The sequence below is a fragment of the Rattus rattus genome, chromosome 9 (genome assembly GCF_011064425.1).
Source record: "Rattus rattus isolate New Zealand chromosome 9, Rrattus_CSIRO_v1, whole genome shotgun sequence".
NCBI classification, from domain to species: Eukaryota; Metazoa; Chordata; class Mammalia; order Rodentia; family Muridae; genus Rattus; species Rattus rattus.
Genome location: NC_046162.1, coordinates 60954522 through 60968953, shown reverse-complemented (window position 1 = coordinate 60968953; position 14432 = coordinate 60954522). Strand labels below are relative to the sequence as shown.

General features: G+C 49.0%; 1 protein-coding gene across 2 annotated transcripts; it reads right to left on the bottom strand.

The window, feature by feature from the left end:
- Nucleotides 1–12009: 12009 nt before the first annotated feature.
- Arl4d (ADP ribosylation factor like GTPase 4D) lies at nucleotides 12010–14179 on the bottom strand. Of its 2 annotated transcripts, XM_032913685.1 has the most exons (3): nucleotides 14071–14153; nucleotides 13501–13626; nucleotides 12010–13299 (listed from the first exon to the last, which is right to left on the bottom strand). In XM_032913685.1, exon 3 carries the CDS (start codon nucleotides 13195–13197, stop codon nucleotides 12592–12594), a length of 606 nt encoding a protein of 201 aa, XP_032769576.1. In that variant the 5' UTR covers nucleotides 13198–13299; nucleotides 13501–13626; nucleotides 14071–14153; the 3' UTR covers nucleotides 12010–12591. The 2 variants fall into 2 exon arrangements, with proteins under 2 accessions (XP_032769576.1, XP_032769575.1); XM_032913684.1 differs by lacking the exon at nucleotides 13501–13626 and having other exon boundaries at nucleotides 14071–14179.
- Nucleotides 14180–14432: the final 253 nt, after the last annotated feature.

Below are 14432 nucleotides of genomic sequence, written 5' to 3'. Positions count from 1 at the left end.
GGGAGCCTGGGGCTCCTGCCAATCCTCAAAATGTCTCTGGGGTATTTTTCTCAGTCACCCCTGAGGCTCATTCGGTAATCCAGGACCAAACGCTGCTGCTGGGCTCTTGGCTGAGTTTCAGTTGGGTTTAGTCCTTGGGAGAGAGAGTTGCTTTGTTGGCGTGCCCAGTGTAAGAGTGTCCTCCTGGTTGGCACTAGGCCAGCTCGACTTTACATCCCTGCTGTCCACCCTGACGGCACTAGGCCAAAGGTAGGGTGAGGCTCACATGAAACCTGTGGAGGTGTAGTGGAAGTGTCACCTCCCAGGAGGACAGGTATGTGACCACCCCTCTCTCAAGAAGCAGCAGCAGCTCTGGTTTCAACAATGTAAGGGTGTGTGTGTGTGTGTGTGTGTGTGTGTGTGTGTGTGTCTGTGAAGCACACCTAGCACAGGACCAGCAAATGCTAGGGTCCAAAGGACAGGAAGGATATGAAGACATGATACTGAAACTTCTTGATTTAATCTCAGACGTAAAACAGCAACCTACTGGGGTTGGGGATTTAGCTCAGTAGTAGAGCGCTTGCCAAGAAAGCGAAAGGCCCTGGGTTCGGCCCCAAGCTCCAAAAAAAAAAAACCAAAAAAAAAAAAAAAAAAAACCAGCAACCTACTGCCCAGAAAGAGTGTTCCCTGGGTCTCCTTTGTCCATTGCCTCAGGATTCTGGCTCCTCTAGATAGGGCTGAGTCAAAAGAAAAGGAAGCGGGAACGGGCCCCAAAAAAAAAAAAAAAAAAAAAAAAAAAAAAAAAAAAAAAAAAAAAAAAAAAAAAAAAGGAAGGTTCTTAGTCCCCCACCTCCACCCCACCCCATGCCCACCCCCTCCCACTGAACTCTCTACTCCTCTATTCTCTCACCAGCTTAGCCTTTGGGCGGTGACAGGGAAAGGACCAGGAAAGGAGGTGTCTTTTCTGATCTAAAGTTTCAAAGGAAACCAAGCCAGGCCCACCCTTCCGGTCAAGGGAATGTGTCTTGTGATGTCTGAGTAGTATTTGAGCCTGGAGTGTTGGTGGGGGTGTGTGTGTGTGTGTGTGAATTGCCTCTGGGCCGTCCATTCTCTGACAGGAAGCGAGGCTGGATGTAACCAGTAAAAAGAAAATCTGAGAAAGGAATTAGCGTCTGGTCTTCCCTGAGGCTTCCCCCCACCCCCCACCTTCTGCTGAGGCAATGAAGGACCCACTGAGCGGGCAAGAGAAATTCCAGAGTCCCAACTCCCTGTTGGCTCTTAAAGAAGCTCAGGGCTTCATCCAGACTTTCAGATATATGCCAAGTGCAACCAGGCTAGATCGTAGGTAGTGACCAGGGCTTGGGAATGAGGGTGGAATGAGGTAGAATGAGTGCAGACGAGGGCCAGTGAGGGTACTGAGAGGTGTGAACTACAACATGAGAGTGGTGATCTAGACTGGGCCTTGTTCAGGTCGGCCTGCTCATTCTAGCCTTTGAGGCTCCACCTAGAGCCCCCATACTGGCCGGGGGTGTTCTCTGGCCACTTGCCCTTGGCCTAGGGATTGCTCAGAGCAAACAGAAGCTAGTCATCTGATGACACCCGTATAAGAGACCACCCTTCCTCTAGCAGTGTGTGTGAGCAGGGCCTCATACTGACCAACACTGGCCTCAGACTCAGTATGTAGCTAAGGACCTTGAACTCTTGTTCTTCCTGCTTCTATCTCTGGGTTCGGTCCCCAGCTCCGAAAAAAACAAAACAAAACAAAAAAACGCATGCACAGAGGCATGCACGCAGGACACACACACCCTGTCATCCAGCTTACATATAAACTACCTGCTTATGCCTGTGCAGAATCAGAAGCAGGTAATCTAGTCTGTGGATTATTCAGACAGCCGTCCTCCTCCTCCTGAGGAAAGCCTCTCTGAGCCCTCTGGCTTCTCCAGCACCTTGTAGGTCGGGGCTGGAGGGTCAGGCTGACGCAAGCTCGGGCTGTCGATACTGTGGCTGCTGCTCCAGCAGTCTGATGAAAGATCAGACACTATTGGGTAAAATCACGTTCGGAATTTTCTGTGGATGTCACGTATCTGGGCTTGTCATCAGGCGGCGTTGAAAGGTGACTGTAGAATTAAAAACACCCTGAAAGATCGGGGTGTGGTGGCGCACACCTTTAATCTGAGCGCTCAGGGAGCAGAGGCAATCTCTGGGAATTTGAGGCCAACCTGGTCTACATAGCAAGTTCCGGGACAGACGAGGCTATACAGAGAGATCTTGTCTCAAAAAAACCAAACCAAACCAAAACAACAACAACAACAATAAAAAATAGAACTTGGGAGATCACTGCCTAACTAAGTTTGAGTCATGGGTCAAGGAAGACCTTAGTTTGAAGATATCTTAAAATCACTCAAGATATGCAAAACTTGCTGCTATTCAAGAGCTTTCCAGGAAGGAGAGCAGGCAGATCTTTCGGGTTTTTTCAGTTCTCTTTGCCAAGAGGCCTCCCTGTAATCTCTCCTGGACAGCTATGGTCTGAGCTGGTCTCTCCTGACTTTGGAGGAGAAGTCTTTGACTCTAATATCTAGTCCACATCGGCCATAGGCACACAGCGTGACCTGTGTGTGTGTGTGTGTGTGTGTGTGTGTGTGTGTGTGTTATATTTCTGGAAGCTGCATTCTTTTTTGTTTGCTCAAAGTGCTGAGATTGAACCGAGAGCCTTGAACATGCAGGGCAAACTATCACCTAGTCACACCCCCAGTTCCAGCAGCCACACCCTTTAAAGGTTAAAAAAGAAAGAGATATGGACGGGGGATGTCACTCAGTGGACCGGGGATGTCACTCAGTGGCACAGACTTGCCACACTTGAATTCCAGTACTGAAAATGAAGACGACAAATGAGAAAGGGAAATATGACCATGTCTGTAAGCACTTGTAAGGCAAAGGTCGGAGGATTAGGCGTTTTGCTTCAGCTATAAATTAAACGAGATGCTACAGGAGCCTCTGCCTCATAAGAAGCCAAAATAAACAAATAAACAAGTAAACAAACAAACAAAAACCAGGCAAGGTCAAGCATGGTATCTTAGGACTTCAACCCCAGCACTCTGGAGGAAGATAGATCTCCATTCATTTGAGACTAGTTTGGTCTATATAGAGAGTTCCAGACCAGCTACCCAGTGAGATCTTATATAAAAACAAGCATTTAAATAAAAAATTTAAAAAAAACAATAAAAACAAGATTAAACTAACTTTTTTTTAAAAAAAGATTTATTTATTGATTTAATCTATATAAGTACACTGTCATTCTCTTCAGACACACCAGAAGAGGGCACCAGATCTCATTACAGATGGTTGTGAGTCATCATGTGGTTGCTGGGAATTGAACTCAGGACCTCGGGAAGAGCAGTCAGTGCTCCTAACCACTGAGCCATCTCTCCAGCCCCTAAACTAATTTTTTTATAGTAATTAGTAAGCTGGGAGGTGGTAGTGCACTCCTTTAGACCCAGCACTCAAGAGGCAGAGGCAGGTGGATCTCTTGTAAGTTCAGGGCCAGCCTGGTCTACAGAGTGAGTTCCAGGACAGCAAGAGATACAGAGAAACTCTGTTTTGGAAAAACAAACAAACAAAATTAATTAATAACTTGCTTGTTTGCTTTTGACATCGGGTCTCATTTGGTTGAGGCTGACAGCAAAAGACTCTTTTGGTTATGAGCCTCCATGTGGGTGCTAGGAATCAAACCAGGTCTTTCGGAAGAGCAGCCAATGCTCTCAATCACTGAACCATCTCTCCAACAACAACCTTGATCCTCCTGCCTCTACCTCCTGGATGCTGGGATTGCAAGTATGTACCACCAACATATTAAACTAATTTAAATAACATATTTTTAAGTTTTTTTTTTCTTTTTTTCGGAGCTGGGGACCGAACCCAGGGCCTTGTGCTTCCTAGGCAAGCGCTCTACCACTGAGCTAAATCCCCAACCCCTTAAGTTTTTAAGTGAATGAATTACACTTCATTTATTGTAGTGTGCGTGTTGTGTGTGTGTGTGTGTGTGTGTGTTTAGTGTGTGTTGTGCGTGTGTATCAATTCTTCCCTCCCACCACATGGCTCTCAGGGATTGAATTCAAGTCCTCTGGCTTGTCCTTGTCAACAGCTTTTACCACCTTTCCCTACTGAGCATCTTGTTGGCCCAACAGTGGGGAGTCTCAGGAACCTCAGAGAACTTGAATGTCCTCAGGTGACAGTGGGAAGAACTGGGGGAGGGGAGTGGTGGACAGTCTCTGAGGAGTGTCCTAGGCTAGGTAATTAATTACCAGAAAGGGTGGAATGAAACTGTGTTTTAACCTTCAGACTCAGGTCTCTCCTCCTCACGGACTGGCAGGGCCAGGACTGCTCCAGGCCAACGCTCAGAGTCCCTCCCTAATCTAACCCAGGGATGTTTTGTCCTGGTTTAGAGTTATTTTCTTTATCTCTCCTCCTTCTCCTGGAAGCCTTTAAAGTTACACACTGTCCAATCTTTCTTATTGGCTGTCCTTCCTGGGGCCTGTCAGCTCTTATAAACTAAAACCATTTCCTACCCCACCCTCCGGTCCTTGGGGGCACCCAATGTCCCAGAGATAGGTAATACTTGGTGGACAGAGCAGTGAGCAAACTAGGTTCCTGCCTAGAAGGTAAACAAACTTAACCCAAAATAAGGGCATTCCACAGGGTGATAAGATGAGATGAGGAGAGAGAGAAATTACTTCTTCCTCTTAATGATAACTATAAAATAAGCCAGGAGTGGGGGAGGAGTGCTGAGAGTGTTCAAGCATCCACCAGGCCCTGGGATCAATCCCTAGGAGCACAAAAACAACACAATGACAACAAAAGCCCTGACTAAAGACGAGTTTCAGGTCAGTCAGAGTTACCCTGTGAGATGCTCTCTCAAAACAGAACAACCCTATGTCTGGGTTTAAGCTGAGCTTGGTGGTACCGGGCACCTGAAATCCCAGCACTTGAGAGACTGAAGGAGAAGGCCATTGTTGGGCTACATAGCAAGTTCGAAGTCAGCCTGGGCTGCATAAGGCCTTGGTAAAACAAACAAACAAATGCAGGGTGTGGGAGAGAGAGAGAACTGATATTGTTAACCTGCTTCAATTAGGGTTACTATTGCTGAGATGAAACGCCATGACTAAAAGCAATTTGGGGTTGGGGAGGAAAGGGCTTATTTGGCTTACACATCCACAGTGCTGTTCATCATGGGAGTAAGTCGGGACAGGAACTCAAACAGGGTAGGACCTGATGCAGAGGCTGTAGAGGGGTGCTGCTTACTGGCTTGCTCTTCGTGGCTTGCTCAGCCTGCTTTCTTATAGAACCCAGGACCACTTTGCCCAGGGGTGGCTCCACCCACAATGGGCTGGGCCTTCCCCCATCAATCATTAAGAAAACGTTCCGTAGGCTTGCCAGATCTTATGGAGACATTTTTCTCCATCGAGGTTCTCTCCTCTCAGGTGAATATAGCTTGTACCAAGTCGACGCAAAAGTATCCAGCACGGCACCCAAGGCCCTCATTTATAGATTAGATGTAGGACGAGGAGAGAGGGATATCCTGGTCACAATCATAGTTGGCGCTAAGGTCATCTTGCCCTTCAGTTACCTTGCGAGTTTCTCTCTCAGACATGGTCTGGTCAGACTGGGGGTTCTGTCCTCACCATCAGAGGAACTCGGGAGAGTACAAGGTAGTTCTGCGATACAGCGGAACACAGTGGGTGGCTTTCTACAAACATCAAAAACCAAACCGAACCAGAGCCAGTCATGGTGGCACAGGGCATGCCTGGAATCCTGGCACTCAGGAGCTGAGGCCTGGGGACCACGAGTTTTTGCCAACTTCAGTTACATAGAGAGACCCTGTCTCAAAACACAAGACAAGAACCAAATAAAATTCCCAACACTAAACACTGCGGGAGATGAGGTGGGAGAGACGGCTCTAAGGTTAAGACCTAGCACTGCTCTCCCGGAGGACAGGAGTTCTGGTCCCAGTGTCCACACAAGGGTACTCATAACTACCTCTAAGAGACCTCCACGGGGGGGTTGGGGATTTAGCTCAGTGGTAGAGCGCTTGCTTAGGAAGCGCAAGGCCCTGGGCTCGGTCCCCAGCTCCGGAAAAAAAAAAACCAAAAAAAAAAAAAAAAAAAAAGAGACCTCCACGGGTCTCCGGACACCCCCATCCCCTGGCCTTGGTGGGCACCTTCACTCTTGTGCATATACCTACATATAGGCACAAACATAGGTAAAAATAATAAGATAAATCTGTTTGGTTGTTTGTTTGTTCTGGTTGTTAATCTCAACAACAGTATTAAGCTCGTGTTTAATCCCCACACAAGTTTGGTGAGGGATTCAAGACACCTCGCTTTCAACACACTTTAAAAACAGCCGTAACCTCTCCCCTCCTCTGAGGATCTTCCCACAGATTAACCAGGAAGGGCACTCAGAGTACGAAGGAGATAAGCCTTCCGCCTTCCCACCTCACCCTACCCCACTCCCCTGGAGGCGGGTGAGGGTGGTGTGCCAGGACTAACCAACAGGTCTGAGTGAACCAGAGTGATCCATGCTTCAAACAGCCTACCGTGTTCTGGAAATCAGATCCACCGAGAGAGCGCCGCTGTAGCAATTGGTGGGAACCCTCGCTGGAAGGGTCAGGCAAGGGTCGCAGGGGAGGGGCGGGGCTAGAACCTCCTTTTCCCTCTTTAGGGCTTCCCTTCCTGCTCATTTCCCAGCAAACATTTCTGGTCTCAGCCTCCCTCCCTGAGCTAAGTCCCCTCCACCCCAGGAGTTATTTCAGGACTTGCGTCGCCTACTTTGCCTGACGTTTATGACAAGCAGAGTGCTAGGGAGCCTTCACCATCTGCCAGCCTCCGCCACCAGCCAGGCAGCCGGCAGTGGTGGCAAGACTGAGCTCGCTCTCCACCCAGATGAATCCTCTATTCAGTTACTGATTATATTTCTTCCCTCTCTAAAGCAAAGCCATTTTATACAACTCAGTATGGAGAGGCCCGGAGATCAGCAATTAGAGGGTGAGGTTGGATAAACTTTAAACTTCTCTTTCCTTCAAATGTTAGAAATGAAAGGAATACTTGCCTTATATATGTATTACCCTTCGTGCACCTTTAAAAAAACAAAACAACGGGGTTGGGGATTTAGTTCAGTGGTAGAGCGCTTGCCTAGCAAGCGCAAGGCCCTGGGTTCGGTCCCCAGCTCCGAAAAAAAGAAAAAAACAAAACAAAACAAAACAACAACAAAAACCAAGCTATGTAGACCAGGCTAGCCTTGTACTCCTGCCTCTGCTTCCCAAATGCTGGGACTAAAGGCATGTACCATCATACCAGCCCACATACAAAGAGAAAAAAAAGAAACATTGTGGCACGAGCCTTTTATCCCAGCACTCTGGAGGTAAAGGCAGGGGGATGTCTGTGAGTTCAAGGCCAGCCTGGTCTACAGAGTGAGTTATAGAACAGGCTGTTACATGGAGAAATCCTGTCTCAAAGAAACAAAACAAAATAATTATAAGTTTATTGCTTTGTTTTGCTCTGCTTTTTGAGACAGAATCTCACTGTGCAGCTGGCCTGGAACTCACTAAGTAGATTAGGCTGGCCTTGAACTCACAGAGATGCACGCACACTGTAAAATTAAAGGTGTGATCCGGGGTTGGGGATTTAGCTCAGTGGTAGAGCACTTGCCTAGCAAGCGCAAGGCCCTGGGTTCGGTCCCCAGCTCCGAAAAAAAAGAAAAGTAAAAAAAAATAATAATAATAATAAAAAAATAAAGGTGTGATCCACCAAGTGCCCAACACTAAAACAAACAAACTGTTTTTTGTGCGTGCGTGTGCATGTCTGAGAGTGAGCCATGGTACAAGTGTGGAAATCCGAGGACACATATCGGGGGTCAGTCCTTTCCCTCTCTCATGTTGTCCCAACCCAGGTTGTCCGGGCTGGCAGCAGGTGACTCTACCAGGGGAGCCACCTTGAACTTGCCCACAGAATACCCTTTGACACAACAAGGGATTTTCCTCAAGTGTACAAAAAAATCTGCAAGGAGGTTCTCTCGGTTCATTCGCGCGGTGAATTCAATAATGAATTCATTAATAAAAAGATGATGCACTCACATAATGAAATTTCGTGCAGTCATCAAAAAGAGTAAGAAAACTCCGCAGAGGTGTCAGCAATGAATCATGGCCAAGATATAAATGAAAACGGCAAAGCCAGACAGGACACCTTATGTAAGCCCGCGTGTGGTGGGGAAGATACATCTCTTTACCCGCACGCAAAGAAAGACACACAGGAGAATAGATTAGAACGTGTTCACAATGTTTAGCACATAACCTTAGATCATGGTGTTCCTCTACGTCCGTCTTCCTCTTTTCTTCTTTCTGTTTTGTTTTGTTTTGTTTTTCCAGATAGGGTTTCTCTGTGTAGCTCTGGCTATCCTGGAACTCACTTGCTCTGTAGACCAGGAGAGCCTCAAACTCAAGAGATCCACCAGCCTTTCAAGGAATCCTAAAATTAAAGACATGCACCACCCCACCCAGCATTTCCTGTGTTTAGATTAGACCTATCACCTCTGCCATGGATGATGGTCAGTGAATTCTTTCTTCTTACTTTATGTGTGTATTTGCATGCTGCATGGGTCCTAGGATGAGTTTGACACGGAATTCTAGGTGATCTTCCTGCCTCAGTCTCAGTGCTGAGGCTTGAACTCAACAAACGCACACCTGGCTAATTAAATTTAAAAAAACTAAACTTTTTTTTTTTTTTTAAGGAAAACTTGTTTTCTTCTGGCTCAACCAGGGGACAAGAGCCTAGGATTACATCCAGACTTCTCAGCAGCGAGCACCCGGGCAAATGTTCAGCCTGCTCCTTCCAAGGAACTGTGCTCTGTGTGTACGTGAGAGGGTGAAGGGATGGGGTGTAGGGGCATGCCTCATAGCCTCCTCTCCAGTATTTTCCCCTTCTACTGCCTACCCCCTACTCAGAAGGCCCCTGACAGAGAATAGGCCACTCTTTCAATAAGGTCTGTACATTTTTTTTTCCTTTTTTCTTTTTTTTTTTTTTCCAGAGCTGAGGACTGAACCCAGGGCCTTGCGCTTGTTAGGCAAGCGCTCTACCACTGAGCTAAATCCCCAACCCCACATTTTTTTTTTAAGTCAAAGTGTCACTTTCCCTGGCTGACCTTAAACTCATGTTTAACTCTGATTCCCAAATGCCAGTATTAGGCCTGTGCTGCCAAGCCCAGCCTTGCCCAGACTTTCCGTACCCTGTACCCTGTCGTCTGCAAATTTCAAAGCTAGAGAGCCACACAACTGAGTTTCCAGAACTTGCACAAACAGCTTAGAATGTTTCAAATGTTTATGATTTTATGTTGGGCTGGATTCCTAACTGCCTCCTGGATTGGGTTGGGTGAGCTTCCTAGAAGATGTTTTAAGACTCTAATGATACATTGTGTAAAAGGAGGGTGTGGACTTTCTGCACAGATTTGAAACCAGAGCTGTTAGGTTAGGAGATAAGACCTTCCACTCCTCAGGAAGGGAGGGAGGGAAGAAGTAGAAAGCTGAGCCTTAATCTAATCAAAAAGTGGGGACCCAGAGAGAAGGGGGCGGGGAGGGGGGAGGATAGGAGCAGAAAGCTCAGTGGTGATAACTCGTTCGCCTGGGAACAAGAATCTGAATGTATCCAGAAGTAGCTGTGTGTCCTTGGGCAAATCCCTGCCCACTCTTATCCTTAAGGGCTTTTCCTTCTCCTTTCCCTCTTTTCCTTGAGTGCATGTGCAGTACAGGAGGACTAAGGAGGGCAGGGAATGGAGCCACCGCCATCTCTGTCCCAAGAACGAGAGGCTCCAAGAAGAGAAAGTAAATAAGGACCATGCCCTTCCTATGGATTCTCCTTCAGACTTGTGCAAGGAAAGAGGGTGGCCAGTGGGTGGAAGGATTAGTTGGAAGCCCCAACTCTGGGCCTACAGGTCTTCTCCATCTTCCCTTTATAGGCATTCAGTTCTAGCCACCACTCCTGCCCTAGAGACCTTCTCCTCTGAGAGAAGTATACTTCCTAAGGAGAACTAGAACAAACTGAATACAACCTGCCTCCTGCCCTCGCCAATGACACCATGCCTTGCCCTTGGCCCAATGTTCAGAACTCAGAATCCCCTAGGCCGAGCTGGAGAGTGGGACTCCCTCTCTCGAGCTCCCTTCGAGGACACAGGAAACAGTCACACCTTTGCAGCTCTCCAGTCCCATTGACATCCAAGCCAGGATTATTTCCAAAGCTCCCAATGACTCTCTGGCCCCCAGCTACACAGGAGTTCCTTGGGGCTCCCCTCTCTCCTCCACCAGACTGTCAAAGCAATTGGTTTTCCATCTCTCATCTGCTAACCTTCTCCTCCAACAGTCAAGCCCAAGGGTTTGGGGAGCTGGAACAGTTGCATGGTCCCGAGGATCAGAATCCCTGACCTGCCCTATGGCTAGGACATAAGTGAGGAGGGTCTATTTCTACATAGGCAAGAAGGAGCGCCATTTAGCTGAATGCCCAAATCAAGAGCTGGCACCTCAGAAGCCTCTTTCCAAGAGAGAGCAGGAAATACATCCCTCTGCCTCTTTCCTTGGATCTGGAGACCTTAATCCCAGAGATGATTAAATGTTTTTAAAAAGGCCAAGAAACAAAAGATCATTAAAGATTATTAAAGATTTTAAGACATAAGCAGAATTGAGATGGGTAGCACAGATCTCCCAGAACAAGCCTTCTTCTGGCCGTGTCCTTCCCAGCCTGGTACTGTCCCTGACCTATAGAACTTTGTTCCAAACGACTGAAAGCCATCAATCCGGTGTGTCAGAGAGGTCAGGTAGCACATGTTCCAGGCAGAACCAGCCCAGCAGCTCTGTCAAGCTGTCCCTCGCACTGACGCACACTTGGGCACCCTTCCGGATCAATGCACACATGCACACTCACACATACACACACACACCCCTCCCAGAGCTTCAAGGGAGTTGGGAGGACAAATCTAGGTGGCCCTGGACTCGGCAGGCAGCTTCAGCTTTCGGAAAAGGAGCCTCCCCCAGGCCAAGCTGCTGAGAGCTCTCCCACCCCCACCCCTTTATCAGCTCCAAGGGCAGGATTGTCAGGCTGCTCTAAGGATCTCATGTTTGCAGAGGCTGTGGGTGGGACTGGGGCCTAGGCTGTCCTTTGCTTTCTCAGGACTCCCACCCGGAAAGATTAGGAGAATCTTATTGTTCTGTCAGACGCAGCTGGCCTTCCTGCAGGAGGCGGGGCCCCTGGAGACCTAAGCAGGAACTCAGGACCTGATTGAGTGTGTGGTGGGGTCTCACCTCACCTTGGATTGACCCGCAAATGCTAGGACTGCAGGTGCACACCACAGCTCTCTCTGCTTGTCCTATCAACATAGGCAGATCGTGCCCTTCCCATCTTGTCTCCCCGGTTGGGAGTTGGGTAGAGTATGACTGTGCCCCCTCTGGGAGAAGAGCTGCTGTTCCCAAAGCTGAAGATTCAGGCTTAGTCACCAGGCCAACCCAGGTCTCCGAAGCACCAGCAGCTGCCAGAGAGAGCCATCGTCAGCAGGATTGAGCTCTTGGAGGTGGCTTACGGCCAGACAGGAATTACTTTTCATCCTTATCCTATCCTCCAAAAGGAGAAAGTTGGATTGGGTTGAACACCAGGGAAGCGCTGATGGGGCCCAGAAAGACTCTTCACCGTGGTCATGGGTACAGAGAGACCTAGGAGCGGCTGGTCTCAGGAGCAAGGGCCAGAGGAGGCAGGAAGGTGAGAGAGGAGCTATGACCCCTAAACTAGGTCAGGCAACAATAGCTTCAGGGGTTTTCGATTTCCCCCAGAATTTGTACCAGCCACCCCATAAGTGTGTAATCTAATCTGTGGGTGCCGTCTTGTTCATTCAGGATAAGCAAACCCCCTCTCTCCCTTCCCCAATTCTCCATGCAAATCCCAAACTCTCCATGGGGCTAAGTAAGGTGAGAAGAGGAAGTTACCAGATCCGAACAAGAGCTAGAATCATCCAACTTTAATAACTTACAGGCAAATACTAAAAAAAACAAAAAACAAAAAAAACCAAACTAAAAACGACAGAACAGTAATACAGAGGACACTCGAGGTTTATAAAAAAGGGGACAGGGATCTTCGAACGTGGGGAGAACTCTTGGCACTTTCACAGACACAGAAAGACTGTGATGAGAAGAGCGGCTGAGGAGACCCCTCTCCTCAATTGTGGAGAGCGGAAAGATGTTCTCGGTTTCCCCCCTAAATGCAGTCTCTGGACAACCTTCTACACACCCTCCCCCTGCAAAGATAAAAATATATATATCCAAATAAAACGCTAGGGCAGGGAAAGGAGCGCCGGGGCCAGTTAGCATTTACATATGTCTCCGGTCTTGCAGCCCCTACCCTCTGCAGGTGAAGGGCAGTGAAGACATTTCATCTTCCCTCCCCCATGTGGCACACAGGGCCACCTACGCTCCCTCAGTCCTTTGAGGTGGACAGGTCCAGCGCCCAGGCTGGCTGAGAGGTCACGGGCCCTGCCTGACTATAATGTGTACTGACCCCTAGCACGTAGGGTAGGGGCAGCCGCGGGTCACCGTCTCTTCTTGCTCGACCGGGGTGCCTTCTTCCTCTTCAGGATCATCTCGTACAGATGCTCTAGTCCCGGCTGCAGGCCCAGCCCATCCACAGCACTGCAGCCCTGCACGTGGGTGAGCGTGGCGGCTGCCAGCTCTCGGACTGCCAGCCTCTTCTCCACCTCGGCTGCGCTCAGTGCCCCCGGCTGGTCCTGCTTGTTGGCCAGCACCAGCACCGGCACCCCCTGGTTGTCGGAAGCCTTGCTGATCCGGTGTAGCTCCATTCTAGCTTCCTCTAACCGCTCAGTCTCTGCGGAGTCCACCACAAACACCAGTCCATCTGTCCGGCGGGTGTAGGAGCGCCACAGTGGCCGAAGCTTCTCCTGACCCCCAACATCCCACACTTGGAAAGTGATCCCACGGGACCCCCCCAGGGGCACTCGGATCTTCTCGGTGTTAAAGCCCTTGGTGGGGACGCTCTGGACAAATTCCTTGAACTTGAGGCGGTAAAGAAGGGAAGTCTTCCCGGCGGAATCCAACCCAATGACCACAACATGCAGTGCCTGGAAGTGTGGCAGAAAGGATGAGGCCGTAGGTGCCATTTCAGTCAAGTGGTTCCCCATGGCGAGCTAGGATGCAGGGTAGACCGCAGCAGCAAGTCTGGAGCTCCAGAGGAGGCCAGCGAGAGGCGGCCTTGAACCGGCAGGTAGTACAGGCTGGGTTGTCTAAACAAGGGAAGGCCAAAAAAGAAAAAAGAAAAAAAAATATTTAGAATAAACAAGAAATTGCAACTTTTGGATCCTTTTCCTAAATCAGCACCCCACCCTTCTAAATATTCCTCTTATTAAAACAAGATCTTTAGGTACCTCTTTTTTTCCCACAAGTAAAAAAAATATTAATGTGCGCATGTGTAAGCCATACGCAACTTGAGGGGGAAGTCAGGACAACTCGCAAGAGTGTGTGGATCTCAGGGATCAATTAGGGTCCTCATGTTTTAGGGTAGGCGCTTTTAACCGCTGAGCCATCTCCAATGCCTTTCTCCTTCCCCCTTTCTTAAAAAAAAAAAAAAAAAAGAAAGAAAGAAAATGAAAGTGGCTACAGGTGTAACACAGCTTTCTCCTGCCCTAGGCGCCCTAGGACAAGCCTTGAGGTCAGAAAAACCCTCAGGTGGCTAGGATCCTGCGGATCTTGCAGGCTAGATCCAAAGTAAGGTCGTTTTCCTGCGCCCCTCTCCGAGCTAGAAGAAAACAGAATCTATAATCTCCATTTCCATTCCCCAGAGGAGAATCCTCGCAGGAAGGAGGCAGTATGCCCAAAGAGCCCCATACGGGTCGGGCTCCCACAAGCTCTGCATACCCACAACGCTGGCACGCCCCTGCGGGCGCTGTGACCGCCATCCCCACGACCCTGGGACTCTCCAGCGAGCCGTCGACACCCGCTCCCCGAAACCCCGCAAGGCAGCGTCGTCTTTGCACCGTCCAGGCACCCTCCCTTACCTTCAGTCAGCCGCACTCGCAGGCAGCTACGCCAACCAGACACCAACTCGCAGCGTCTTAGCCCAGCGGATTTTGCTGTGCCGCTGCTCAGGTTCCTGGTTAAAAACCCTCTCGTGACGTCACATGACGCAAACCAATCAGCACCCCCGGGGCGGAGCTAGGCTGAGACTAAGCCGGCCCCTGCAGCCCCAGCCTCCGGAGAGAGTGCTTGTTCTATCCGGAACCGCTTTATTTAATCTTTTCTACCTTATTCAGTATTTGGAATAGAGCCTGGCCTTCGTTAAGGCTGGGAGGTGGGAAGAACCAAAGGAACAGGCGTGGCTGTGCCTGATGAGAGCAGGGAATGGAATGTGTAATAATGA

Excerpts from the sequence above, each read along its gene's own strand:
- Arl4d (XM_032913684.1), bottom strand. The coding sequence starts at position 13,197 with ATGGGGAACCACTTGACTGAAATGGCACCTACGGCCTCATCCTTTCTG.